The sequence below is a fragment of the Mustela lutreola genome, chromosome 8 (assembly GCF_030435805.1).
Source record: "Mustela lutreola isolate mMusLut2 chromosome 8, mMusLut2.pri, whole genome shotgun sequence".
Classification (NCBI taxonomy): Eukaryota; Metazoa; Chordata; class Mammalia; order Carnivora; family Mustelidae; genus Mustela; species Mustela lutreola.
In genome coordinates this window covers 49,640,793-49,664,610 of record NC_081297.1, presented here as the reverse complement: position 1 = coordinate 49,664,610, position 23,818 = coordinate 49,640,793, and the positions used below count along the sequence as shown (strand labels likewise).

Here is a 23,818-nt window from a genome sequence, read left to right as displayed (position 1 = left end):
TAAAATCTTAAAAAAAAATTTTTTTTAATTCTGTAGGGGAAAAAAACTGCAAAATAAATGGCAAACGAAATGTTAATTTCTTTCATATACAGAGGAGGAGAGTCCATGGGAAAGAATTCGACTATTGCAAGTTTTTAATCTGCTTAGCCTATGGTTAATTGAAATTGATAGGTTGATTTCTCCGTTATGGTTGATTTGGTAATTTTTCAGTTTTGCTATATATATATATATGTATATATACATACACACACGTATATAAACATATATTTATAAATAATAATTTCTATTTATAAATTCATTTATATTTATAAATATATATTTATATATGTATACATACGTATATATGTACATATTTATGCATGTGTATATATAAAAATATATACATATATATATTTAAAGAGTTTCTTTTCTTTTTTTTTTTTTTTTAATTTGTCAGAGAGAGAGAGCGCGCGCAGATGGAGAGGCAGGCAGCCCTGGACCCAGCCCTATCCCTCCGCTCCAGAACACCCCCCACCAAGGAGGAGCCTGCTTGTCCTTCTCCCTACGTCCCTCTCCCCGCCTATGCGCTCTCTCTCAAATAAATAAATAAAACCTTAAAAAAATTAAACACTTTTATAATATTTAGGTAAATATATGTAGAAACTGGCACCCTTATACCTTATTGGCTACTTACCTTTATTCCCGCCCCTGAGCATTTAGTCAAGAGACAGAGGTACTTTTGCCAATTCATTCCTTGCTCTCAATTTCCTCATTTAAAAAAAAAAAAATGAGATTTGGATTTAATTTCTGAAATCTAATGTAACTCACGTGATTCAGCCTTATCAATTAAGTCACTAAGCCTAGAGCAATCTAGGAAGGGTAGTTAAATTCACTTCATAATAAGACAGGTAAAAAATACCTGCTTCGGAAGGTTTTCTGGGATACGACCTAGACTAGAACCAGAAATGGTTTCAAGGATCTTGAACCAAACGGGATACTGAGTAGAGGTTTGCGGCCGTTCACGCCTGCGCAGTGAAGAGGCGGCTGAAGCCCCGCTTCCCGCAGGGTCTGCGGCTTCCCTGGCGCCAGGCGGGCCTGCTGCGGCGCCGCGGGGTAGGGCGGGGAGAGGGCGGAGGAAGAAGTGGGCGATGCCCGCCGCAGGGCCACGCCCGGGGCTGGAGAGACTCGAGCCGGAAACCTGCGCGCTCTAGAAGCCGGCTTCCGGCAGCGGTCCCAGAGCGAGCCCGGCGGCGACTCGAGGCAAGGTCGGCGCTCGGCGCGACCAGGGCCCGGATCCAGGACACAGATTTGACACTAGGTGATTCGTTGGGGTCACTTTGGGAATCGACACTCAAGTAGTTCTCCCCGGTGATAGGATGGCATAGGGAAGCCCCGGGAAGGTGGAGCCATAGCTGGAGGACTGGGGCTCACCTGTGGTCTGGTGAGGGGAGTGGCTCACCTGTGGCCACTCCCCAGCATCTCACAGCGCCAGGCTCCAGGCCCAGGGGCACGCCTGCCTCTCCCCATCTCCCTTTCTCAACCCTGGGCTGCGGCCACCAGCCCAACTTCCCCTGCAGCCATCCAGTTGGAACCTTGACCAATAGGCTAAAAAAGAAAGAAAAAAAAGGGTGGTACGTTTTAGCTTGAATTTTATCAAAAGCACAGGTAGACTTTGGGAGGTGTGGAAAGAGTCATTCTCTCAACCCAGGACCACTTCAGCCAGCCATCTCACATTTATTCTGCTAGTTACTGATTTTTTGCCTCTCCGCTCCAAATTCATCCTTTCGGTAATGGATGGAAGGCCTTTAGATCATTTCCTCTTGAGAGTGTTAAGCACAGTGAAGTTTTCTCAGTAGATGGTGCTGTTAGGATACTCTAGGAAGAATGGGGCTTTTCCTACTTTTTCCAGTGGCCATACCATAGATGACAAAACGTTTGGTGGCACCCTGCCCCAGTCATGCACCCAGAATACAAGCTCCATCAGTCACCTCACAGCCCCAGCCCATGTCTGGCAATCATTTCCCACAAGGCTCCAAGGACCGCCCCCCTGCCCCCATTGGTGCCCTGACCCCCTCTGTACACTCAACATGTCTGGCCACCAGCTGTGGCTCACCTGCAGTTGTCCCCCTGCTTCTCAGGCCACACTAGCTCTGGCCTGTGCAATCCAGCAAATTTCTCTATCCAGTAGACCAACTCTGCATTTTCTTTTTCTTTTTTAAGATTTTATTTAGTTATTTGACAGATCACAGGTAGGCAGAGAGGCAGGCACAGAGAGGGGAAGCAGGCTCCCCACTGAGCAGAGAGCCTGATGCGGGGGCATCCCCATACCCTGAGATTATGACCTGAGCCAAAGGCAGAGGCTTTAACCCACTGAGCCACCCAGGCGTCCCAACTGCATTTTCCAAGAAGATCTGAGCCTTAGGGGCGCCTGGGGTGGCTCAGTCGGTAAAGCGCCTGCCGTTGGCTGGGGTCATGATCCTGGGGTCCTTGGATTGAACCCTGCTTTGGGCTCCCTGCTCAGGGGGAGCCTTCCTCTCCCTTTCCTGCTGCTTCCCACCCCCCCATCATACCCTATCTTTCCCTCTCTCAAATAAAATCTTGGGAAAAAAAGAAAAAAAGAACTGAGCCTCAGCTTTGGGGAGGTGGCCCGTCTTCCAAGGGTGTCTCTCCCTGGATACTCTTCCTCAGCTCTAGAATACCATATTTAGTTCTCCTATTATTTTCCTTTTTTTTTTTTAATTAAAAAAATTTTTTTAAAGTAGGCTCCATGCCCAATGTAGGGCTTGAAATCACAACCCCAAGATCAAGAGTCGCTTGCTCCACTGACAGAGCCAGCCAGGTACCCCTGCTATTTTTTACTTATTACACCTTGACTTTTTTTTTAAGTAATCTCTACATCCTATGTGGGGCTTAAACTCACAACCGTGAGATCAAGAGCCACAAGCTCTTCTGACTAAGCCAGCCAGGTGGCCCAGCTTGACATTCTTTATATTCCACTTTCTCTGATTAAACCATTGTGTAGTTTGTCTTCTGATAGGAGCCAGTTGATGTCCAGCAGTGTTCCGGGCAGGAACGAGACAGACAAGGTACTTGCTTTTGAGCTTATATTCTACAGAGGTTGTTTACTAAGACCTAAATCACCAGACAGACTGAGCCATACAAAATTCTGAGGCAGAATATATATATATATTTTTTAAAGATTTTATCTGACACAGATCACAAGTAGGCAGAGGCAGGCAGAGAGAGAGAAGGGGGTGGGGGAAGCAGGTTCCCCGCTGAGCAGAGAGCCCAATATAGGACTCAATCCCAAGACCCTGAGATCATGAACCGAGCCAAAGGCAGAGTCTTAACCCACTGAACCACTTAGGCGGCCCTGAGGCAGACTATTCTAAGCACAGGGGTACAAGTGCAAAGCACCTACTAATAATGAACTTGAAGTATTTGAGAATTAGAAGGCTCAGCGGGGCTAGACTTCTGTAAGCAGAGAAACAAGAGATGAAGTTAAGGAAACGTTTTAGGTAGAGTAACCCTAAGATATTTTTAGGGGGGTTTTGATAATGAATGAAAGCAGTATATACTCTAAGTATTACTCCAGGGTATCAGGAGTCAGCTAGGACGTATGGTCACCAAATTCACCAAATTCATAGTAAGGGAGTCTGGATGCCACTTTAAGTGTGACAAGATGTAATCAGGCTTTAAGCAGAGGAGTGACACAATCTTTTTGGTTACTCTGGTTATTGGAAAATGGATTGAGAGCGCACAAAAATGGAAAAAGGGACCTGATAGTCCCACAATTATGGAGAATATGGTGCAATCCCCAAGCTCTTTCAGGACATTCAGGGTTTCATTCTCCTTCCTCCTAACAGAATACCAGTGTCATGATTACCGTTGCCAGTAGGAAGGCTTGACAGAGCTCATGCCTGGGCCAAACAGAAGTAAAAAAGTAGCCATTCAGGTAACTTTAGTAAGGATAGGGAATGTAGGGAAGGGAATGTCAGAATGTCAGTCCATAAATGAAGGCATGAAGGTGTTAGTAAGTGCAAGTGGGTGTGTTTTCTTGTCTAAAGTTAAGGGGCACATGGGTGGCTCAGTGGATTAAAGCCTCTGCCTTTGGCTCAGGTCATGATCCCAGGGTCCTGGGATCGAGCCCCGCATCCGGCTCTCTGCCTGCCTCTCTGCCTACTTGTGATCTGTCTGTCAAATAAATAAACAAAATCTTTATAAATAAATAAATGGAAGTTAAGAAATGTAAACTAAAGCTGATTTTATTGAAACCAAAGCAGAATAAAAAAAGCATGTGATGTCATATGTACATTCAGAGTTTTTATTTCAAAACAAAGAACCACAGTAACATTAATAATAGAAAATCCATTTGGAAATATTCACAATCCAGTCACCGAGAAATGAGAAAACTTCCACACAGCGTTACTGCCAACCCACTGTTTTTTGAGTATTCAGAAGCAGAGGGGCGGTTAAAGTCACCTGGTCAACCACGCCCCATTCCATATAAGCTCTGTGAGTTTCTTTTCCATAGGCTGTGACCAGGGGTAACAGTGAGAACTGGTAACTAAAATACTGTCGAAGGCAAGGGTTTGGCTAAAGGGTCTGAAATATTTTAAGCACCAAGGAGAGAAGGGTGATCAAGCAACATATGAAAGAGGGAAGACAGAGTAAGGTGTCATGGGGCCCAATCTCCATTTATAAAAATACTGGGGAACGAGATGACTTGTAGAGGTGTCCATGACCTGTGGCAAGCGTACATCCCTCCCTCCACCTTGTCTGACTCTAAAATGCTCCACAGTTAGAAGTCTTCACTTTCTTTCCCCCTTAAAAGAAAGGCTCCCTCTCTCCTCCCACTCCCCTCCAAGAGGTCATATGTTCTGATCGCACACTTTCCTTTCCTACTGCCACTGTCTGGGTAGAGAGGGAGGCAGAGTCCTCCTCCACCCTCCATCTCAACATTTAAGGAGTTCTCCCCCAACTGCCCAACAAGGAAAATTAGCCAGATGAGCCTGAACTCTGAAGTCTGGAAGAAAACTGTAGATACAAATTCTACCCAGCAAAGGCAGTGTTATTTATATATAATATATATATATATATATATATATATATATATATATATGTATATGGAGATGAGTTTGAACACCTTTTATTCAAAGGGGGGCTGTAGGAACAGAGGACACAAGTTACCAGTCATCTACTCCCACCCAGAGCAAAGTGACAGTGCACATACATTCATACTCTCTCAAGTGTGGGCTACGCTGCACATTTACTCATACTACCCCAAATGTATGGTCCCCTGTGGGCACTTGCCGTCACACTATGCAAATATGGTAACAGAACAAGCATGCGACGACCCTAAAGCAGTATACTTCAACTAGGTAATTATCGTTCAGGAAAAATCCTCTCCCAGAGCTGAGGTTACAAGTTCCAAGTTAGTTTATGAACATTCTCCTCTGAATTCTTTTAAAGCTATGGCTTAAATATAATTAAAAATCAACAACTAAAATCTCCTAAAGAACAAAATGGAGAAATACAGAACCTCCACCAAGATCCACTATTTTGGGCTTTTCATTTGGAAGGTTCTCCTACCAGGCGGGTGTTAGGAATACTTAAAACACCCCCCACCCCCATCAGTCTGCAACAAGGGGAAGTAGTTTTGTCCAGTGAAGAGAGAAAGATTTCTAGAAATAACCTTCCCTTCTCTGGACTCCAAGAAAAGTTAGAACCCACCCACCACCATTAGCTATAATGCCCATCTTAATAATAACCCTAGGTTTCAAGTAATACTACATATAATTTTAAACAAAGAAAGAAGTTCAAAAGGTAACCACTAGCTTCTTAATACAGGCACATGACTTTTCTGAGAAATTAAACTTTAGAGTTTCCACCTGAAGGTTAAGAGGCAACGTGCAGACTTCACACACCCCATCACGTACCCTCTGAGAACACGTTATGCTTCTCCCTGAATCTGCCCTTATTGCACCTCGACCTCTCTCGCCAGCATCACATCTTCTACCCTATAACCTCTCCTCAAGCGCCTCCCTCTATCCTCTATTTCCTTATGTTTTCATTATTTGGTAAAATTATTTTACACTTAAAAAAATAAATATTTATGCAATAAAACCAGAAGATTAAATAAATAAACTCAAGTTAATTTGCTCTGCAGAGCTGTATGGAAGCAAGGAAGGTGCTCTTATTTAATCCCTTTCTGCCCTCCACACTCATGTACATCTGCTTCCTGAAAGTCTGGGGTCAGGGAAACTGCACCTCACTCTTACTCCCCTACTGGCCCTCGCGAGGCCCTATTAGAACCCAAGGGAGGAAGAGCTGGCAATGTTGTCATATGGCAAGCGGCCAGTTCCTCCTGAAATGAAGGTAGGTTCACTTGGTCTCTCCTCAACAGAAGAGAATGTCCAAGAAATGAAATGTTTCAAAAGCCACTGAAGATACTAGCTCCAGCACTGGGTTCCTCTGAGTGCTCATGGAGTGTGTGGGAAGAGAAAGGAATCAAGTAGCAGCATTCAGAAACAGTCCTGGGTTACAACCTGATGCGGTCTCTCCCTCATCTGGGGGAGAGGTGGCTTTTCTGTGTTGGGAGGGAGGCGGGAAGGAGGCATGGCTTAGACGGTGGCAGTCTCCTTCACGGGCTGGATGCTGTTCATCTCCACGATGGGGCCCTTCTCAGCTCTGTTAGCCTCCCGTGCCTGCCCTTCGAAGGCTCGTGTGATTTCCTCAAAAGTCCTGCCACGGGTCTCAGGGACTTTGAAGAAGGTGAAGACCAAGAAGATAATGAGGAAGCCAGTGAAGATGATAAAAACATAGGCTCCTAGATAGAACTAGTGAAAAGATACCGAAAAAAGAGTGTCAGTGTAAATTCTGGTCATTGCCCAACCTCTCCTTCCCATCCATTTCTAGGAGGCTTCAAGGCATAAGCCTTCTGCATTTAACAAGAACATGGAGTCTTCTTTGTGTCTTTAAATGCCACTTCTCACTTACTGTATCTCTAATCCTGTGTCATTCCTTTTCCCATTCATTAAAGATCCCGATCTGCTCCCAAATACCTATTGAGTATTCCAGGACATTTTTAAAAAAAGGTTTTATTTGTCAGAAAGAGAAGAGAGAGAAACAGAGTGTCTGCACAGGCAGGGGAGAACAGCAGGTAGGAAGAGGCGGCGGCTCCCCACTGACCAAGGAGCCTGATATAGGGTTAGATCCCAGCTCTGGGATCATGGCCTGAATTGAAGGCAGATGCTTAACTGACTTGAGCCCCACCCAGGGGCCCTAGGACTTCTGATTATTTTAAAAATCCGGGTTTCAAAAAAAAAATTAAAAAAAAAAAATCTGGTTTCTGAAAGACTCACAAATACAGGAAATGTACTCTAGATGTCCACTGCAAGTACATTTATTTAAGGAATCAGCTCCAGGTCATTTTTGTAATAGGATCTCATTCATTAATATCCTATGATTATTAATGAGTCTGTAAGGTCATAAAGTCATTAATGCCAGCTAATTCAAACTGTGTATTTTTTTTTTTTAAGATTTTATTTATTTGACAGAGAGAGATCACAAGTAGGCATAGAGGCAGGCAGAGAGAGAGAGAGGAGGAAGCAGGCTCCCCGCTGAGCAGAGAGCCCGATGTGGGACTCGATCCCAGGACCCTGAGATCATGACCTGAGCCGAAGGCAGCGGCTCAACCCACTGAGCCACCCAGGCGCCCCTCAAACTGTGTATTTAAGTGTTGTTCTGGAATCCTTTGAGACTGATCATGATCACTGTATCTAGACAGAACTATTCCTGTAATCACCCCAGACCAGTGGTCTTTTTAAATTTCCCAGTACTGGGACACCCGACTGCCTCAGTTCGTGGAGTGCGCGACTGGATCTTGGGCTCATATTGAGTTCGAGCCCCAAGCCGGGTGTAGAGATTTTTTAAATTAAAATAAATAAAAGTGTCTGGTTTGGGGGCACCTGGCTGGCTCAGTCAGTAGAACATGTGACTTGATTTCCATGTCTTGAATTTGAGCCCCATGATGGGGGGGTAGAGTTCACTTTAAAACACAGAGGTCCCCAGTTTTCCAGTTTTCCCTCCTGCCACCCAGGTGCCTCCATTCCTTCTTTTTCTATATGCTCTTGAAAATGAGAAGAAAATCTGGCTTAAAACACTCATCTGGGGCGCCTGGGTGGTTTAGTTGGTTGAGTGTCCCAACTCTATTATTTGCTCAGGTCCTGATCTCAGGGTCAGGAAATCAAGCCCCAGGTCAGGCACAAAGCTTATTAGTGTGCAGTGTCTGCTTGAGATTCATTCTCTCCCTCTTCCTCTGTTCCTCCCCTTCCCACAATCTCACTCTCTAAATAAAATCTAGGGACACCTGGGTGGCTCAGTTGGTTAAGCGTCTGCCTTCAGTTCAGGTTATGATCCCCCGGTCCTGGGATCGAGTCCCACAGGGAGCCTGCTCCTCCCTCTGCCTGTTACTCTGACAAATAAAACAAAACAAAACACCAAAACACGAAACATTCAGTATCTAATCCTCTGTGGCATCAGTTGCCAGATTTTAAATGTGTTGGCTTTAGTGAGCTGATTTCGAGATGGGCTTGGTTGAGTTTGTTTGTAATTTACTTACTGCAGCTGAAGGGAAGAGTAGCCCAACGAGAAAGTTGGAGGTCCAGTTGGAACAACCAGCCACTGCCATTGCAGCTGGGCGGGGTCCTTGGCTGAAGAGTTCGGCCACGATAAACCAGGGAATGGGGCCCGGGCCAATTTCAAAGAAGGCCACAAAGACCAAGATAGCCCCGATACAAACAAAGCTCATCCAATTATAGTCATCCTAAATGAGGAAGGAACAAAGAAAGTTAGTAGTAAAGACAGCTCAGCCTGGATAGGATCTAGCCTCCCAGAGATGAGGACTGACTGATAATGAAAAGCTCCCTCTGTCCTGGGGTACAATGGAGTTATTTGACTTAAGGCTCAAAAGGCTGGGTTTCTGAATCCTAGCCTTGTGCTCACATGTGTTATTCTGCACTAAGATCATCTCAGCACCCGTAAAATGGGAAAAATTACCTCAACATTACATGAAAAATTAAATTACAAGCCTGTGTTATGTAGAATGTACATACAGAATCGTAGCAGTTTCACTACCCATCTCTGATGATTCACTTTTTGTAAAACACAAGTGACTTTATGGATCTCCGACCTCCCCTTCCTACCCGTTGTCAGAGTCATCTATAACCTTCTCTTCCCATCCCCTCCCTCTCCTTCCCTCAAAGAGTACTCACCTTCAACAACAAGGAGATGGTCATAAAGACGGAACAAACAGCCATCCCTCCGAGGCCGATCATATGCAGGGTCCTCCTCCCTGCCCTTTCCACCAGAAACAGCTAAGAGAAGAACAGAACGTAAAATTTCTGCTTTCCCTTTCAGCAAAACACTGTTACCAACTACCTGAATCTGCCTTACCAATAGCAGGATATTTGTTATAGTCATACTTCCCTGTTTATTTACTTAAGATTTTATTTATTTATTTGAGAAAGAGAGAGGGAGAGAAACAGCATGAGACCGGAAAGGAAGAGAGGGAGAAGCAGGTTCCCTGCTGAGTTACGCACCCCATGCGGAACTCGATCCCAGGACTCCGGGATCATGACCTGAGCCAAAGGCAGTCACTTAACCAACTGAGCCATGAAGGCAACCCCACACTTCCCGTTTTAGTTCTGAGTTTAAAGCATCCTACAGAATCCCTTTAATGCCTCCCTCTTTCTCACCTACTTCTTATTTGCTTGAAGTGAGTAGACTTTTATACCCATCATTCAACAGCTCTTCTTCCCCAGAGAAGAACGAAGTAACACAAAGGTTTATTGTTTAAATGATGGTAGGGAGGAGGGAGATGGCAGGACAAGAAACCCAGCTTTGAACATGTATCGTAAGAACGCCCCTCCCCCCACCCCCAAACTTTCACACCAACCAACTTACAGAGACCACGGTGAAGATGGTATTAACTACACCCGCGCCAATGGTGGCATAGATGGGCTCCTTAACACCTGCGTCCTCAAAGATTCCTGTTGAATAATAGAAGACCTGATAGAAAACAAAAGATAAAACTGTGAAACCACAGCTGTGCACAGCAGTTAAGAAAACCCTCAGAAAAATAAACTCCCAAGTCCCAGGAGGTTAAGGAGTCCTTTCTGGGCTTTTTGGTTCACTCAGTGTCTTTTCTACAAAGAAATCGTCTTCTATATCTTATCTCTCTTCTCTTCTTGGTTCTCAATTCTAGCTACTTGTTTCCATTTTCTTCTTCAATGTTTACTCCTCCTGCTCACTGAAGTCTCCTCCTTAACAACTATTGGTTAAGCTTTTTTGGTTTGCTTTAAAGGCTTTTTTGTTTTGGTTTTTTTTTTAAATAACCTCTACACCCAACATGGCATTGGAACTCAAGACCCCAAGACCAAAGTAGCATGATCTTCCAACAAAGCCAGCCAGCAGCAAATTCCTCAATTTAGCTTCTTCAACAGACAATTCCTCTAACCCTTGAACAGATACCTATTCTGACAGCGAAGCAACTGGGAGTAACCTCAGCCTGCTCGTGAAAATAGGAACAGAACCTCAGCTGACCCCTAACCGTAGGTCCTTTCCAAGTGTTTGAAGAAATGACACCAACTATCATTTTAATTTAACATTTACTTAGTATTAAGTAAGCTACAGTTTATACTGTTTATTATTTGCTGGTCAGCCTGCTGAAATGTAGGGTTACTACAGCTACCATAGTTAAAATTTGAGATGTCCAAATACTGAACTCAGACCTCCAGGGAACACGGGAACAGATCTAGATCGGCTAAGGTTCAGTCCTTCAGGTTTGGGTCAGGAGTTTACTTTCATCTGGAGTGTTTGCCCCTTATACCCGTATTGTCATCAGACTTTGTGATGAATATATGTGTTTACACTGGGACTTACCTTCTCAAGAACTCTTCAAACACCTACAACCTTGGATAGAAACTATGTTTAATTGTTTTTTTAAAGATTTATTTACTTGACAAAAACACAGTAAAAGAGGGAATACTCCCTATTCGTGTTGTGTCAAATGAAAAAAAATCAAAATTAAAATCTTAAAAAAATAAGATTTTTAAAGTAACCCCTACACCCAATGCCCCGATATCAAGAGTCACACACTGTATCGAGTGAGTCAGCCAGGCACCCCCACAGTGATTTTTATTTTTATTTATTTTATTTATTTATTTTTAAAAAGATCATATTTATTTATTTGACAGTCAGTGAGAGAGAATATGAGTAAGGAGAAGGTTAGAGAGAGAAGCAGACTCCCCGTGGAGCTGGGAACCCGATGCGGGACTCGATCCCGGGACTCCGGGATCATGACCTGAGCCGAAGGCAGTCGTCCAACCAACTGAGCCACCCAGGAGTCCCTTTATTTATTTATTTAGATTTATTTAATTATTTATTTATTTGTCAGGGATAGAGGGAGAGAGAGCGAGTGAGCAAAGGCAGAGAGGCAGGCAGAGGCAGAGGCAGAGGGAGAAGCAGGCTCCCTGCCGAGCAAGGAGGGACTCGATCCCAGGATGCTGGGATCATGACCTGAGCCGAAGGCAGCCTCCCAACCAACTGAGCCACCCAGGCGTCCCCCTTTATTTATTTTTTATTAAGATTTTATTTATTTGACAGAGAGAAGAGATCATAAGTAGGCAAATAAGCAGGCAGAGAGGGGGGGAAGCAGGCTCCCCGTTGAGCCGAGAGCCAGAAGCAGGGCTCCATTCCAGGACCCTGAAATGACCTGAGCCGATGTCAGAGGCTTAACCCACTGAGCCACCCAGGCGCCCTGGTCATAGTGATTTTTAAAAATGACAAAATTTGAAACTGGGATCCATCAAATCATCTCAGAGGTTTTTTTTTAAAACTACTTTTTCTCCTAGTTTCTGATGTAACAGCCTCTAATCCTTCATGAAAAGCACTGCTATTTCAAATACAAGTAATCTTCTTGTATGTGAGGGAGAAAAAAGGCCAAGGACCAACTTGCTATTTTGAGTATCAAGTAAGTGTGTTTTGCAAAATGCTTTGCTACAGAATGATCTAATGGTATTGATTCAAGAATTACGTGATGAGAAACCCTCTGGGCAGAATCAGAACAAGGCTGTGCTTCATATCCAAAAACTATCTGCGAATGAATAGATAGAAGGTATGGGAGTATCCTCTTACCACTATTAGAACCTTCTAGTTCTAATAGAAGGTCGTTAGTTATCTGCAGAATTCAAGATACCTGCCAAATACTAGCTTCCATTTTGCTCCCCACTTTGAACTGAGTCACTATATTCAGAGAGAATAGTAAGGTCAGCTCTCAGTTCCTAGTGTGCCCCCAGATCTTTTGTATTTATTTCCTACTTCTTCCCCAGGGCTTTAGAGTGATTTTTTTTTAAGACTGTAAAGTCCTGGAGAAAAGCCACAGAGTGTATATTCTTGCAGCTGCTCCAGTTGCATGGCCTGCCTTATCATTGATGACATCAAACAGGATTGATCAGAGTAAAAGACAACTAGAAATAAAGAATAAATGGTCGGAAAAGAGGATTAATTAAAAGTAGGTAAATATTTCAACAAAGTTTGAAAGAGAATTAAGAGTATTAACGACAAGTTCCAAGACTAAAGGTGATGAATTTTTTGTTTTATTATTTATTTTCTTATTTCCCCACATGGAAAACATGTACTGCAGATAAAATTTTAAAGAAATAAAAACAGGGGCGCCTGACTAGTACCCTCGGTAAGGCATATGACTCTTGATCTCGGGGCCCTGAGTTCTAGCCCCAGGGTGGGTATAGAGATTATGTAAATAAACTTATAAAAAAAAAAAGGAAAAAATAAAACAAGTCAAAACCTGGATAACCAACATTTTTGTAAATGGCTGCTGTATGTAAGAATTGTGGGGACTCTGTAGGTAGTAAGGAGATGAGCAGCCACCCTCGCTTGGCCCCTCCAGCAAGTGGAAGCATGTGTGGGACAGCCAGGGACAGAGCAGCTACTCACAGCATTGATTCCAGATAGCTGCTGGGACAGCTGGAGCATGATGGAAATCATGATGGGCTGCTGGTAGCTGCGCGATCGGAAAAGCTCCAACACCGTGGGTTGCTTCTCTTGTGCCATCCTCGCGCTCTCATCTTTCATCTCCTGGATGTCCTGACTCACGTCCTGGGTGCCCCACAATCGTTGGAGGACTGGTCAGACAGACAAAGGATAAAGATAAGGTGCCATCTCGACTTCATTTCCCCAGTAACTCAGCTGGGAAGAAGTCACACTGGAATGAGCCCCAGATAATGGCTCATCTATTAGCATCTGTGCCCTAACCCTAACCTCCTTCTCACTTCACTCTTTAAGGGGTACAAAGTTTCTGACTCCAGAGCAATCAGGAAAGTCTCCACTTGGGTCCAGAGGAGCAAGGAAAAGGAGTGGACAAAACACAGATCCAAGACCCTCATCCTAAAATAAAACCACAACCCCAAAATTCCTACAGCAAAGCTGTGAAGGATACTCACTCTCCTTAGCACTCTCCTCTTCCCTTCTGTTGATGAGCAGAAATCTAGGACTCTCGGGGCAAAACGGAAGGGCTGCACTTTGCAGGACAGCTGGAATGATGGTGAAGCCCAAAAGCAGGGGCCAAAGTTCTTCCGTCCCCATGATGACTTTCAGACCAAAGATCTAGAAAACAGATACAGATGATACTTAATAATTCAGGGCGCCTGGGTGGCTCAGTCAAGTTACGTTATCTGCTAGTTGGTTCAGGTCATGATCCCAGGGTCATGGGATCGAGTCCTGCATTCGAGTGGGTTAAGTGTGCTTCTCCCTCCACCTCTAGTCTTCCTCCCCGGCTCTTGTGAGCGGTCATGCTCGCTCTCCCCCTCTCAAAAACTGAATCTTAAAAAAGATAAACTTAAAAAAATTTCAGAAAATCATCCATTCTCTTACCAAAGGAAAAGATAAATTCTGTTTCTTCTTTCTCTATGCTGCCTGCTTCTTTAGCTATCTGTGAGTTACAGTAATAGGAACACCTGAAACTTACATATGCCAGAGATTCCTGAGAGCTTTATCTATGTTAACTCATTTTATGAGCCAAGAAACTAACACGTATTAAGTAGGAGTTCTGGAGTACCTGAGCCACCAGGATTCCGATGACGATGCCCAGCTGGTTGAGAGTACCGAAAGCCCCCCGAAGGGCAGTCGGAGAGACCTCACCAATGTACATGGGCACAAAACCTGTGCAGAGTCCACAGAAGAGGCCAATAACTAACCGGCCCAGGATCAGCATTTCAACCGACTTGGCAATTTTGCAGAACCCCATAAGGCAGCCACCAGCAACGGCCAGGAGGTTGACAATCAGCATTGAATTGCGCCTGAAAGGTTAACCAGAGAAGACAAGAGAAGTCAGCAAAATAGGCCCAGCGGGATCTTCTCTTTCCTCATCTCTCTACCCTCCTCCAGTCTGTTATCAAACATTCTAGTTGAGATAAGATCAATGGTTCTTACACCTTGGTCCACAGAAAAACTCACCTAGAGAACTTGTTTCAGATTGTTTTAATCCCCAGTGGCAGCCAGGATTCTAGCAAGCACAAAGGCCAGTAGTTCTCAAAGTTGCCCACAAACTAACTGCATCAGCTAGGAATCTGCAAGAAATTAAAACTGTCCCACCCCACCTCAATTTACTACATCATTAGGTCTGACTTTGGAATTGAGCCCAGCAACCTTGTTCCCAGAAGTCATCCAGGTGTTGAGTCTGGCAAAGGTCTGAGAAACACTGCCCTGGGCAATTCTGATGCAGCTGGTCCACAAACACACTCGTGCAATTTCTGGACCAGTGTGCTCTTGTTATGCTTCTTACTCGATTTTGTTAGCTGCTAACAAAATAGCTGCTTAGGTGCCATCAACACACTAATAGAGACAGACTTTCGACAAGTTTGTCCATGCACAGAAAGCAGACCGCTTCAGCTCTCTGGTTCTCGGCTAGTCTATGGTGAGGCCATTTACAGTAAGTACTGATAGCCAGTATAAAATAATAAATTACTGCATCTGTGTTAGGTGTGGGAGGTCAAACCACTGAAACAACTAGAGAAAGTCAGAAGTAAGAGCTTAACGCTGAAAATTATTGCAGATGCTTGAAGAGACTTCAGGGATTCTGCCCTTGGGTGGCCTGTTGGAATTACCCGGGAGTTCTCAAACACTGGTACTTTTAAAAGCTCCCTGGGAGATCCTAAATGTGCGGCCAAAGGAGAGAACCTACTGTTAAGAGAAAAGTTTTATCCCTCATCCTCACTTTTACCTTTCTCTGCATTCCTTTCCCAGTTTCCTTACTTCCTTTATTAGGTTCTTTTGCTAATAATGATAGGAAAATATCACTGAGTTATGGGAGAGCCACATTAAAATTTCAATGCCTTTAGTAATCACATGGTGGCCTCAAAAATACAAACACAACAAACCCCAAGTGTTATCAAATAAAATGGACTGCTTTAAGCTTTTTTAGACATTGAATTCCATGTTTCCAGGAACGTCTAATTAGCAAATGAAATGGTTTCTTCACCAATCATTATTGAAAGTGTTCCGCTAAGACATTTTACTAAGTCAGCAGAGAATGAGGAGATTCAATTTTCTTTTTTGGGGAAAAAAATGTCAGTTATTTGGCCATTATCCACATCTGCCACAGGCCAAGGATTATAAAATGTTTCCTCCCAATCCTGCTTTGTAAACACCTGCATGAAATCCCAAATTTTCTAAGAAAAGCAAACAACTTCTGATCTTTTAAATCAAGTAGGTTTCTGGGAAATTCACAGTGTACTTTATTAGAGAGTACTGAATTAGCTTCAGCTGGATTGCAAAGGCTAATCTCTTGATGGGCAGCAGAGCTGCAAGCAGTCCTACTCAGTGCCAGCAGGCCTATCCTTTATTTGCCTCCATGGGAATCTGGGATGCTCGCATTCAAATGCATCATCACCTCCCCATCCTAATTCTCAATAACTGTTCTCAATGCAACCGGAAGAGCCCCCTTCCTTACCCAGTTTCTGGTCAGTACCTGCCAAAGCGGTTAACAAAGAGTCCAACGGAGAAGGAGCCAATCATACCACCAACGGAAAAGATGGCCACAGACAAGGACCAGAGGGAAGTGAGTAACACCTCAGTGGGAGGGTCTTCCAACTTCTCCTCCAAGGTGTAATTGATGAAGTCCTTTATGATCTGCCAATTAAAATGATTGGACAGATAGGTTGTTACGGCTGAATGAGAAGGAGCAAATACTGGGCATTTCCCCCTCCCTAAAAACCAGCATTACAATCACTGGTAGAGAATCAAGTAAATGGGCGGGGATGGAAGAGATCCAGACATTTGTTCACGGTAGCTCTGAAAACAATTTTGATTTGTCCTGAAAATCCCAGTAGGGAGCAGCACGATGTTTAGCGACTACCCCAGTCCTCCCCTAAGACCCTCACACCCTCCTGTAACTAAGCCCTGAGGGATAATAAAGGAAGTTTATCAAGACAGGGTGAGAGGAGGAATGGATTCCAGTCAAGGGTATGGGGAGCAACTGCGCTTTTTCCTTTGACTAAGGATTCAGTTATACTTCCCCACCAGTATTATTTTGCCTCTTCAGCCTTCACCAAGCTAGATACCAAGTTTGTCTGAAATTCTTCATTCTCAAAACCCTACTACTTAAAGGAATAATTTCCCTATTGCAAAGTCTAACTCTAGTCGCTTGGCACTCACCATCTCAGGAGCATTGATGACTCCAGTGTTGTAGCCGAACTGGAAAGAGCCTATTGTAGCAATGGAGATGGCAAAGATCAGAGGCGCGGTGACCTGGGGTGGGGGGAGAAAGGGAAGAAACAGTCCTTAAAGCTCTCCGCTGATGATTGTCTGAGTAATTCAGGAGATCGATTAGGAGCACTTGGCCTAGGAGTGGTATGGAAAGAGCAAAAACTTAACGAAATTTAGGTAATGAATGGGGGAACACAAAAGCACAGGTTATACTTGAGAACTTCTCCGGAGATATAGACAACCACAAAAACTCGGGAAAAGTGGCAAGAAAAACTGGGAAGTTAAGAGGAACTGGGTTAACAGGTTTCAAACTATTAAAAAAGACCCGCTCCATATAAAAACAAGCTTAGAACTGCAGGAAGAGAGCGAGCCTTGGGATTCCTAGAAATGGGATTCTTTCGGAAACAGCTACATCCAGTGCTGTCTGCTTCTGGACCCAAGATCCCACTGAAGCCCGGAGAGGTGGTGGTACCTTTTGCCACTGGGCTGTTCTTTTCGCTCTGGATAGTGGAATCGACAAAATCTACCTGCGGTATCCTGATCCCATTTGAAATTCTTCCTGTTCACTTCGTTTAGTACTACTACCCCCACCCAGTAGGGGGAGAGCACAAGCTCACTCCCAAACTAACCGACCAGAGTGGAGCTGGGGAGGGGGAGTCCTCTCTCACCTTGCTGGGAGTAATTCAATCGTGTTTATCTTAGATTTCCAACTCGATTTTTATGGCTGAGTACATCTTCTGCTGCATCCCCCCCACCAAATCCTTCCTTACTTAACCACCCCCTCTTTATGTTAGACAGAGTGGCCAGCCAGAAGTTTCAGTTCCTCAAGTTGACCTTGCACCCCAGACAGCCAGGCATTAAGTACCCAAGACGCCCTCGCACGCACACAGTTCTTTCTGCTTAATCCATTTCTCATCAATACTGACCTCTTCCTTTCTGCTTTGCTTCATCATTTACTATTCTTGAGGACCTTTTTCTCCACCCCTTTTCTTATCTCCCCTTATTTTCAAATAAGCTCACCTTGGCGACAGTGATTTTTCTCCCAGCACATATACTACATACGTAACACACAATAACACATTAATGTGCTGTGCACTCACAATCACAACACCAATAAGGACAACTAGAATTCTCCCTCCTTAGTATCCGTGGACTAAACAACAAAATAGATGGCTGGACACTTGACCCAAGCCCTCAAACGAATCCCAGGTCCTTTCAAGTTTAAGGCTTCCAGAGCAATCTTCCTGCTGCCTCACTGAGACCCACACTTGTAATCAACACAGCCAAGCATCCTGGAACACTCAACCATCTCACCCCCACATCCTTAATATCATGTGATTATGCTAAAACCAAGCCAAAGCAACAAAACCCCTGAGAAACACACAACTTCTCCAGGTGACTCTCCCTGCCACAGGAAGGTCAGTGGGACTGGGATTAAGTCCTTTAGACGCTGTGACATCCAAAGAGAACAGACAGAACCACAGCATCACAGGCTGGAGAAAAAATGAAAAGGCCTGAAGATGGCTAGATGGCTACATGACTCGTAATAAAACAGAGCACAGCCATCTCCGTTAAAGCCGGCTTTTCTGAGTTTACCCCCGAACACAAGCAAAGATAACTGGTAATTATATTAATCTTACCTTCTGGGTCCCCATGGCCTTAATTTAATTCTTTTCCAATCTTCAACAAAGATCTAGGAGCGGGACCCCAGAGATCCGTCTTCCAATCAATAAAAACTCCAGAATGCCCCCGGCAGCAAGCTCTCCTCTCAGCCTCACAGCGATGCGCGATCCCACCCTTACTCTCACCGTTACAGCGGGCCAGGGACGGATTTATAATCTCCGCAAAGGGTGGAGCCTGCAAAGAAGACAAGCCCCCCTTCTCTCCACCCCCGCTACAGACCCCGTGACCTAGCGGAATTTTGTGACCTCAAACTCTGCCCCCGCCCTAGGCAAGGGCTCCCTCCCTCCCCACCCGGTTTTAAAACCACAGCCGACACCCGCCCCGTGCCAGGGTTTTTTGGTTTTTTTTTTTTTTAAGACTCGTCCTCCTTCCCTCTTCTAATAGCGATAATCTCTTAGTTTCAAAGACAAAATGCTACCAGAAAAGCCTGAAGGGAGGGCAAATTCACTTCAATTTTTGCTCTCACATCTGCTGGGAATAAAGTCAATCTAAAGAGATGAAACAAAATGCTACTTATACAAGATAAAGTTGACTGGGGGCTACTGTCTGAGAGTTCAGGTTGTTTGGAGTGTAAGCAGATAGATTCACCATGCTTTGAATTTATCAGCTCCTTTTTGATTATAGGCTCGGTCTGCCATCTTAAAGGGGAAGAAAGAGCAGCCTGGAGAAGAAAAGCTAGCAAGGGAAGAACTGGGCTAGTTTTTGGCTCTCTTTGTCTTCTGATTAGCACAATCTCTCAGGGAGGAAGAAAACCTGAGTATCCGGGAGCCAGACCACCTCTCCTGGGTTGAAGGAACAAGAGAATCAACTGCTTATGGGATACCATTCAAACTCCTTAAGATGGCATTTACCCTACCGCTTACTATAAATCCTTCCCATTCTGAGATGTTGTACCTCTAGCCTCAGGTTTCTAGCATCTAGAGATGCAACGATGACCACATTCAGCGACACAGGTGCTTGTTGTGTGCACACTGCACGTCAGGTACTCTCCAAAAGCTTGAGGGTTCGTCAGTATGTAGGACAAAAAGGGTCCTAGCTTTTTATTTATTTATTTATTTATTTATTCATTCATTCATTCATTTATTTTTTTTTAAAGATTTTATTTATTTATTTGACAGACAGATCACAAGTAGGCAGAGAGGCAGGCAGAGAGAGAGGAGGAAGCAGGCTCCCCACTAAGCAGAGAGCCTGATGCGGGGCTCGATCCCAGGACCCTGAGATCATGACCTGAGCTGAAGGCAGAGGCTTTAACCCACTGAGCCACCCAGGCGCCCCAGGTCCTAGCTTTTAAGGAATTTATAGTATTTCCCTTCGTATTCTGTAAGGAGTTAGTTGGACAGCTAGATAGTCAGGGTCAGGGTCCCCAACAAGAAAATACAGAGTCAGGGCAGTTCAAATGAAGTGACATCTTATTCTGCAGCTTGGACAGGAGTACACTATTTTGCTTTGCAGCATTTGCAGAGATGACTTCTTCATTTTTTTAACTTACTCTTTTTTTTTTCCATTTTATTTTATTTATTTCCAGTGTTCCAAAATTCATTGTTTATGCACCACACCCAGTGCTCCACACAATACGTGCCCTCCTGCCCTCCATAATACCCACCACCAGGCTCATTCACTCAGTTTGTGTCTCATAGTCCAGTTTCTCATGCTTCATCTCCCCCTCCGATTTTCCCCATCTCACTTCTCCTCTCCATCTCCCAATGTGCAAAACATCCTAAAATAAGACAATTAATCACAAAGCACTGGTCTCTAAAACAGGAAAGGGGTGGCGAAGACATAAGCCCCCAGACGTATGCAAAAAGACCAATAGCATAGAGACATTAACCTAACAGGTAGACAGATACATAACCAAAGCCCTAATCCGCAGGACTCAGCACACCCTGATTGTTTAAGATAATTCCACAAAAGAGCTCACAAAACCCCCTAAATTTTGAAAGTCCAGGGACAACCCACCCCAGGCGTCCCCCTCCCCAGAGCTTTATATGCTCTTTCTCTTGCTTTGCTACCCACGGGTCTTCATCTTTGAAACAGCATGACCAAGGACCTCAGGCACTAAGGCGACAGAAATCCTCTAACTCACTTCTATTTAACAAAATAAAAAAGGGACAAGCCCACCTGATTTTTACACAACTAGAGAGAATAATCAATAGCCTGTTGATTACGGACTGCGAATTTCTTGAAAGAAGTGTGAGATAAATATTTGATTACTCAGTCATACAAGAAAATTGAGCAAGATGAGTAGAAAAAATAGGGAAAATGTGAACAGAGGAAAATGAAGGATAATGAAAGGAGAGAGGGAGGAGGCCCAGGGTGTGAGTAAACAAAGAAAACAATTTAGTTCTGATTAAAGATTTGGGTGAGAGATAGTATCAAGGCTTTGAAGGGGGGGCGTGGAGGGGCGGGGGGGGGGGTGGGTGGGATGGGGAATGAAGGCTCTTGGGAGGGGTGGGGCGTGGGAATATCAATGGTCAATTTCCTAATGCCGGTTAATTTGTAGCCTAGCAACAACCTCACTATGTGGAAGAGGGTGACCAAGGACAGAGCACAGTAATTGGACCCAATTTTCCTAGTTGGTAAACTGGTGTTTAGGTTTTGGTTGAGGGCCTAGAATTCAAACTGATGCTACAGGACCTGAAACAAACCAGATTATGTTTTCTCTCTCTCGCTAAAAAAAAAAAAAAAAATTCTAAATTGTAAGCTGAGAGAACCAAGTATAAGTGAAACGTGACATCCAAGAAAACCTTCCCGGAGGTCACACCTCCCCTCCCCCGCCTCATTCCTGTCCTTCCAGGAAACACTGAGCCTAGAGGCCCCTTAAGTTACCACAGCAACTGAATTTAGCAGCCAAAGGACAAAGAATATCTTGTATGGCAGTGAGGTCCAGTAGAAATATAATCCAAGCTATTTATGTAATATAAAATTTGCTAGTAGTCACATTAAAAATTTTAAAAGAAACGAGAGGTTTATTTAAGTAACTATTTTATTTGACCCACTATAACCCAAATAATATTTTAGTATGATATCAGTATAACAATTATTACTAAGGTAGTTTACTACCCCCCAACTATGTCTTTGAAATTCAGTGTATATTTCATGTTTATAACACATCTCCATTTTAGACTCTTAAGTTTTCTACAATTAAATACAGCTTCTATCAAAACAACAAAGCTGTGTTTAATGGGAAAATATTTTAAATCGCTCCAATATTAAATTAATAAAAATCAACAATTCAGTTTCTCAGTTGGACTAGTCCCATGTAAGTACTCAGTAGACCCAAGAGGCTCACGGCTGAACCTTGCAGCTTAGAGTAAGAGGACGATTATGCTCTGTTTTCCTCTGGTCTTTTCTACTTTTTTCTTATCTTGGCTTTTATTTATTATTTGTGTCACAGTGTCATTCTTGGCTCTAAATCATTTATCTTTTTTTCCTCCCTCTTCCTAAGCTTTGTATAATTAGTCTTAAATAATGTTTCGCAAAAGCAAACTGCATGGGTAAAAGTACAAAGTCGGTCTGTGTTCCCTCCTCCATTTGCTCAAAGCAGGCTCCAAGGTAATTCCAGAGCACTGTGTTTGCCCCAGTAATTATTTGCCCAATGGTTAACAAAAGAATACATGGAATTGTGAAGGCACAGAATTTATGTGTCCCAAATTAATTTGTGTAAAACTGCTACGGAGAAAGACAATACTGAAGGTTAAGTTTTAGATGTGTGAATTCTGTACAATATTTTCTTCTTGGTGAAAAGCAGTGAGGGTGAAAGGGAGACAGATCTGAAATATATTTTGTCTGGCTAACTCAGTCTGAGAAAATTACCTTTAAGAAAATAAAGCAAGTTAATAGGGACAGAGAGCATTCTTCTAGCAATATATGTACTTTTAAAAGTTTCAACTGGAATTCAACGGAATCTCAACCATCTAAAAGCGTGCTGAATGTATTAAGATAAATGCTTCTTGAGTAAGAGGGAATCTAAGAAACTGCTGACCAGAAACCAGCTTAGCCCCAGAGACGCCCCAGTTAAGCAATCCTCCCCCTGGGCAACAGATAACAGTTGCTCAATGCAACTGTGTGTTGATGTTTTGGGGAGATCGGCTGTTTGATTGGGGTCTTCGATGCACTTAGAATCCCAGCTCCAATCAGTCAGGAGTTACAGCTCTGACGATTAATCTGGTAATTATGCTAGGTTCAGGCCAGCAAGGTAAATGTCCTAAAATGTATCTTGGGATCATTTGATTCCTGTGAGGTGTTCTTCCTTCTTTACTGAAAACAACGTAAGAAATGTGGTGAAACATTTAAAAATGGAATAGACTGGGAAGAAACGTTATGAAATTCCCACCTAATAGTTTAATGTAGGTCTGCTAAGAAGAAAAGTAATGAATGAAAATGCTTTGAAATCTCTTAGGTCCAAACACAGGTATCAGCAGACCATACATCTGAATCCTAGCTTCTTGCTGCTCTGCGGGAGGATATCTGCTACTGTGATAATCGAGGAGGAAAACAAATAAAAAAAAAATCCTTAAGTCAAGGAATCCAGGACTTTAAACACAGAGAGTTAAAGACAGAGAAAGCCACCTCTTTCATAGAATAGCATACTGGCATTTCAAGGGGGTGGGGAGTGGGGGAGTGGGGGTTGTGTGGGGGGGAGCTAATGCCTAAAGATTGCCAGAGTTAATTCTATTCTTTTTTTTTTTTTTTTTTTTTTTTTTTAAAGATTTTATTTATTTATTTGACAGAGAGAAATTACAAGTACATTGAGAGGCAGGCAGAGAGAGAGAGAAGGAAGCAGGCTCCCTGCTGAGCAGAGAGCCCGATGCGGGACTCGATCCCAGGACCCTGAGATCATGACCCGAGCCGAAGGCAGCGGCTTAACCCACTGAGCCACCCAGGCGCCCCAGAGTTAATTCTATTCTTTGCTTACAACTTACATTTGTAATTTCCCCCTAAAGAACAACTTTTTTTGCATGTTATTTACTAATCTTCCTCTAATAGGCTAAGTGTAGTCAAAATTCATTTTGAATGTGAAAACAACAGGGTAAAGAAAGAAAAAATTTGAGAAATGTTGATTTTCCTGTCTACACTGGGAAGCCATTTGTCACTCCAGTTGACCCTGAAGCACCTAATCCAAGCTCTCAGACCCTTACCACTTTCTAAGGGGATCTCTCCTCCTCCAGTTTCCTTCAAAAATCAATCTATCCTGTACCAGTGCTAGATGAATTGCACTAAATCAAAATCATTATCATATCATTCTCCTATTCAAATGTCTTCAGTGTTACAGAATAAAGTCTGGATCAGTACTGTCCAACAGAAACAATGTGAACTATATAAAAAATTTAAAATTTTCCAGTAGTCACATTTAAAAAGAGTGAAAAGAAAC

At 43.5% G+C, this 23,818-nt stretch overlaps 1 protein-coding gene across 3 annotated transcripts in view; it reads right to left on the bottom strand.

Moving 5' to 3' along the window:
• Nucleotides 1-5,112: 5,112 nt before the first annotated feature.
• SLC2A3 (solute carrier family 2 member 3) overlaps nucleotides 5,113-23,818 on the bottom strand; it is a 91,354-nt gene continuing 72,648 nt past the window's right edge. For 2 of the 3 annotated variants that reach the window (XM_059184732.1, XM_059184733.1), the window contains exons 3-11: nucleotides 16,714-16,806; nucleotides 16,028-16,188; nucleotides 14,117-14,357; nucleotides 13,503-13,665; nucleotides 12,997-13,184; nucleotides 9,946-10,050; nucleotides 9,255-9,356; nucleotides 8,603-8,806; nucleotides 5,113-6,818 (exon numbers count right to left, since the gene is read on the bottom strand). In XM_059184732.1, coding sequence (XP_059040715.1) covers nucleotides 6,603-6,818; nucleotides 8,603-8,806; nucleotides 9,255-9,356; nucleotides 9,946-10,050; nucleotides 12,997-13,184; nucleotides 13,503-13,665; nucleotides 14,117-14,357; nucleotides 16,028-16,188; nucleotides 16,714-16,806 — 1,473 coding nt within the window. In that variant the 3' untranslated portion in view covers nucleotides 5,113-6,602. Of the gene's footprint in view, nucleotides 6,819-8,602; nucleotides 8,807-9,254; nucleotides 9,357-9,945; nucleotides 10,051-12,996; nucleotides 13,185-13,502; nucleotides 13,666-14,116; nucleotides 14,358-16,027; nucleotides 16,189-16,713; nucleotides 16,807-18,404; nucleotides 18,680-23,818 lie in introns of those variants that run through there. The other variant, XM_059184734.1, reaches the window with a different exon arrangement.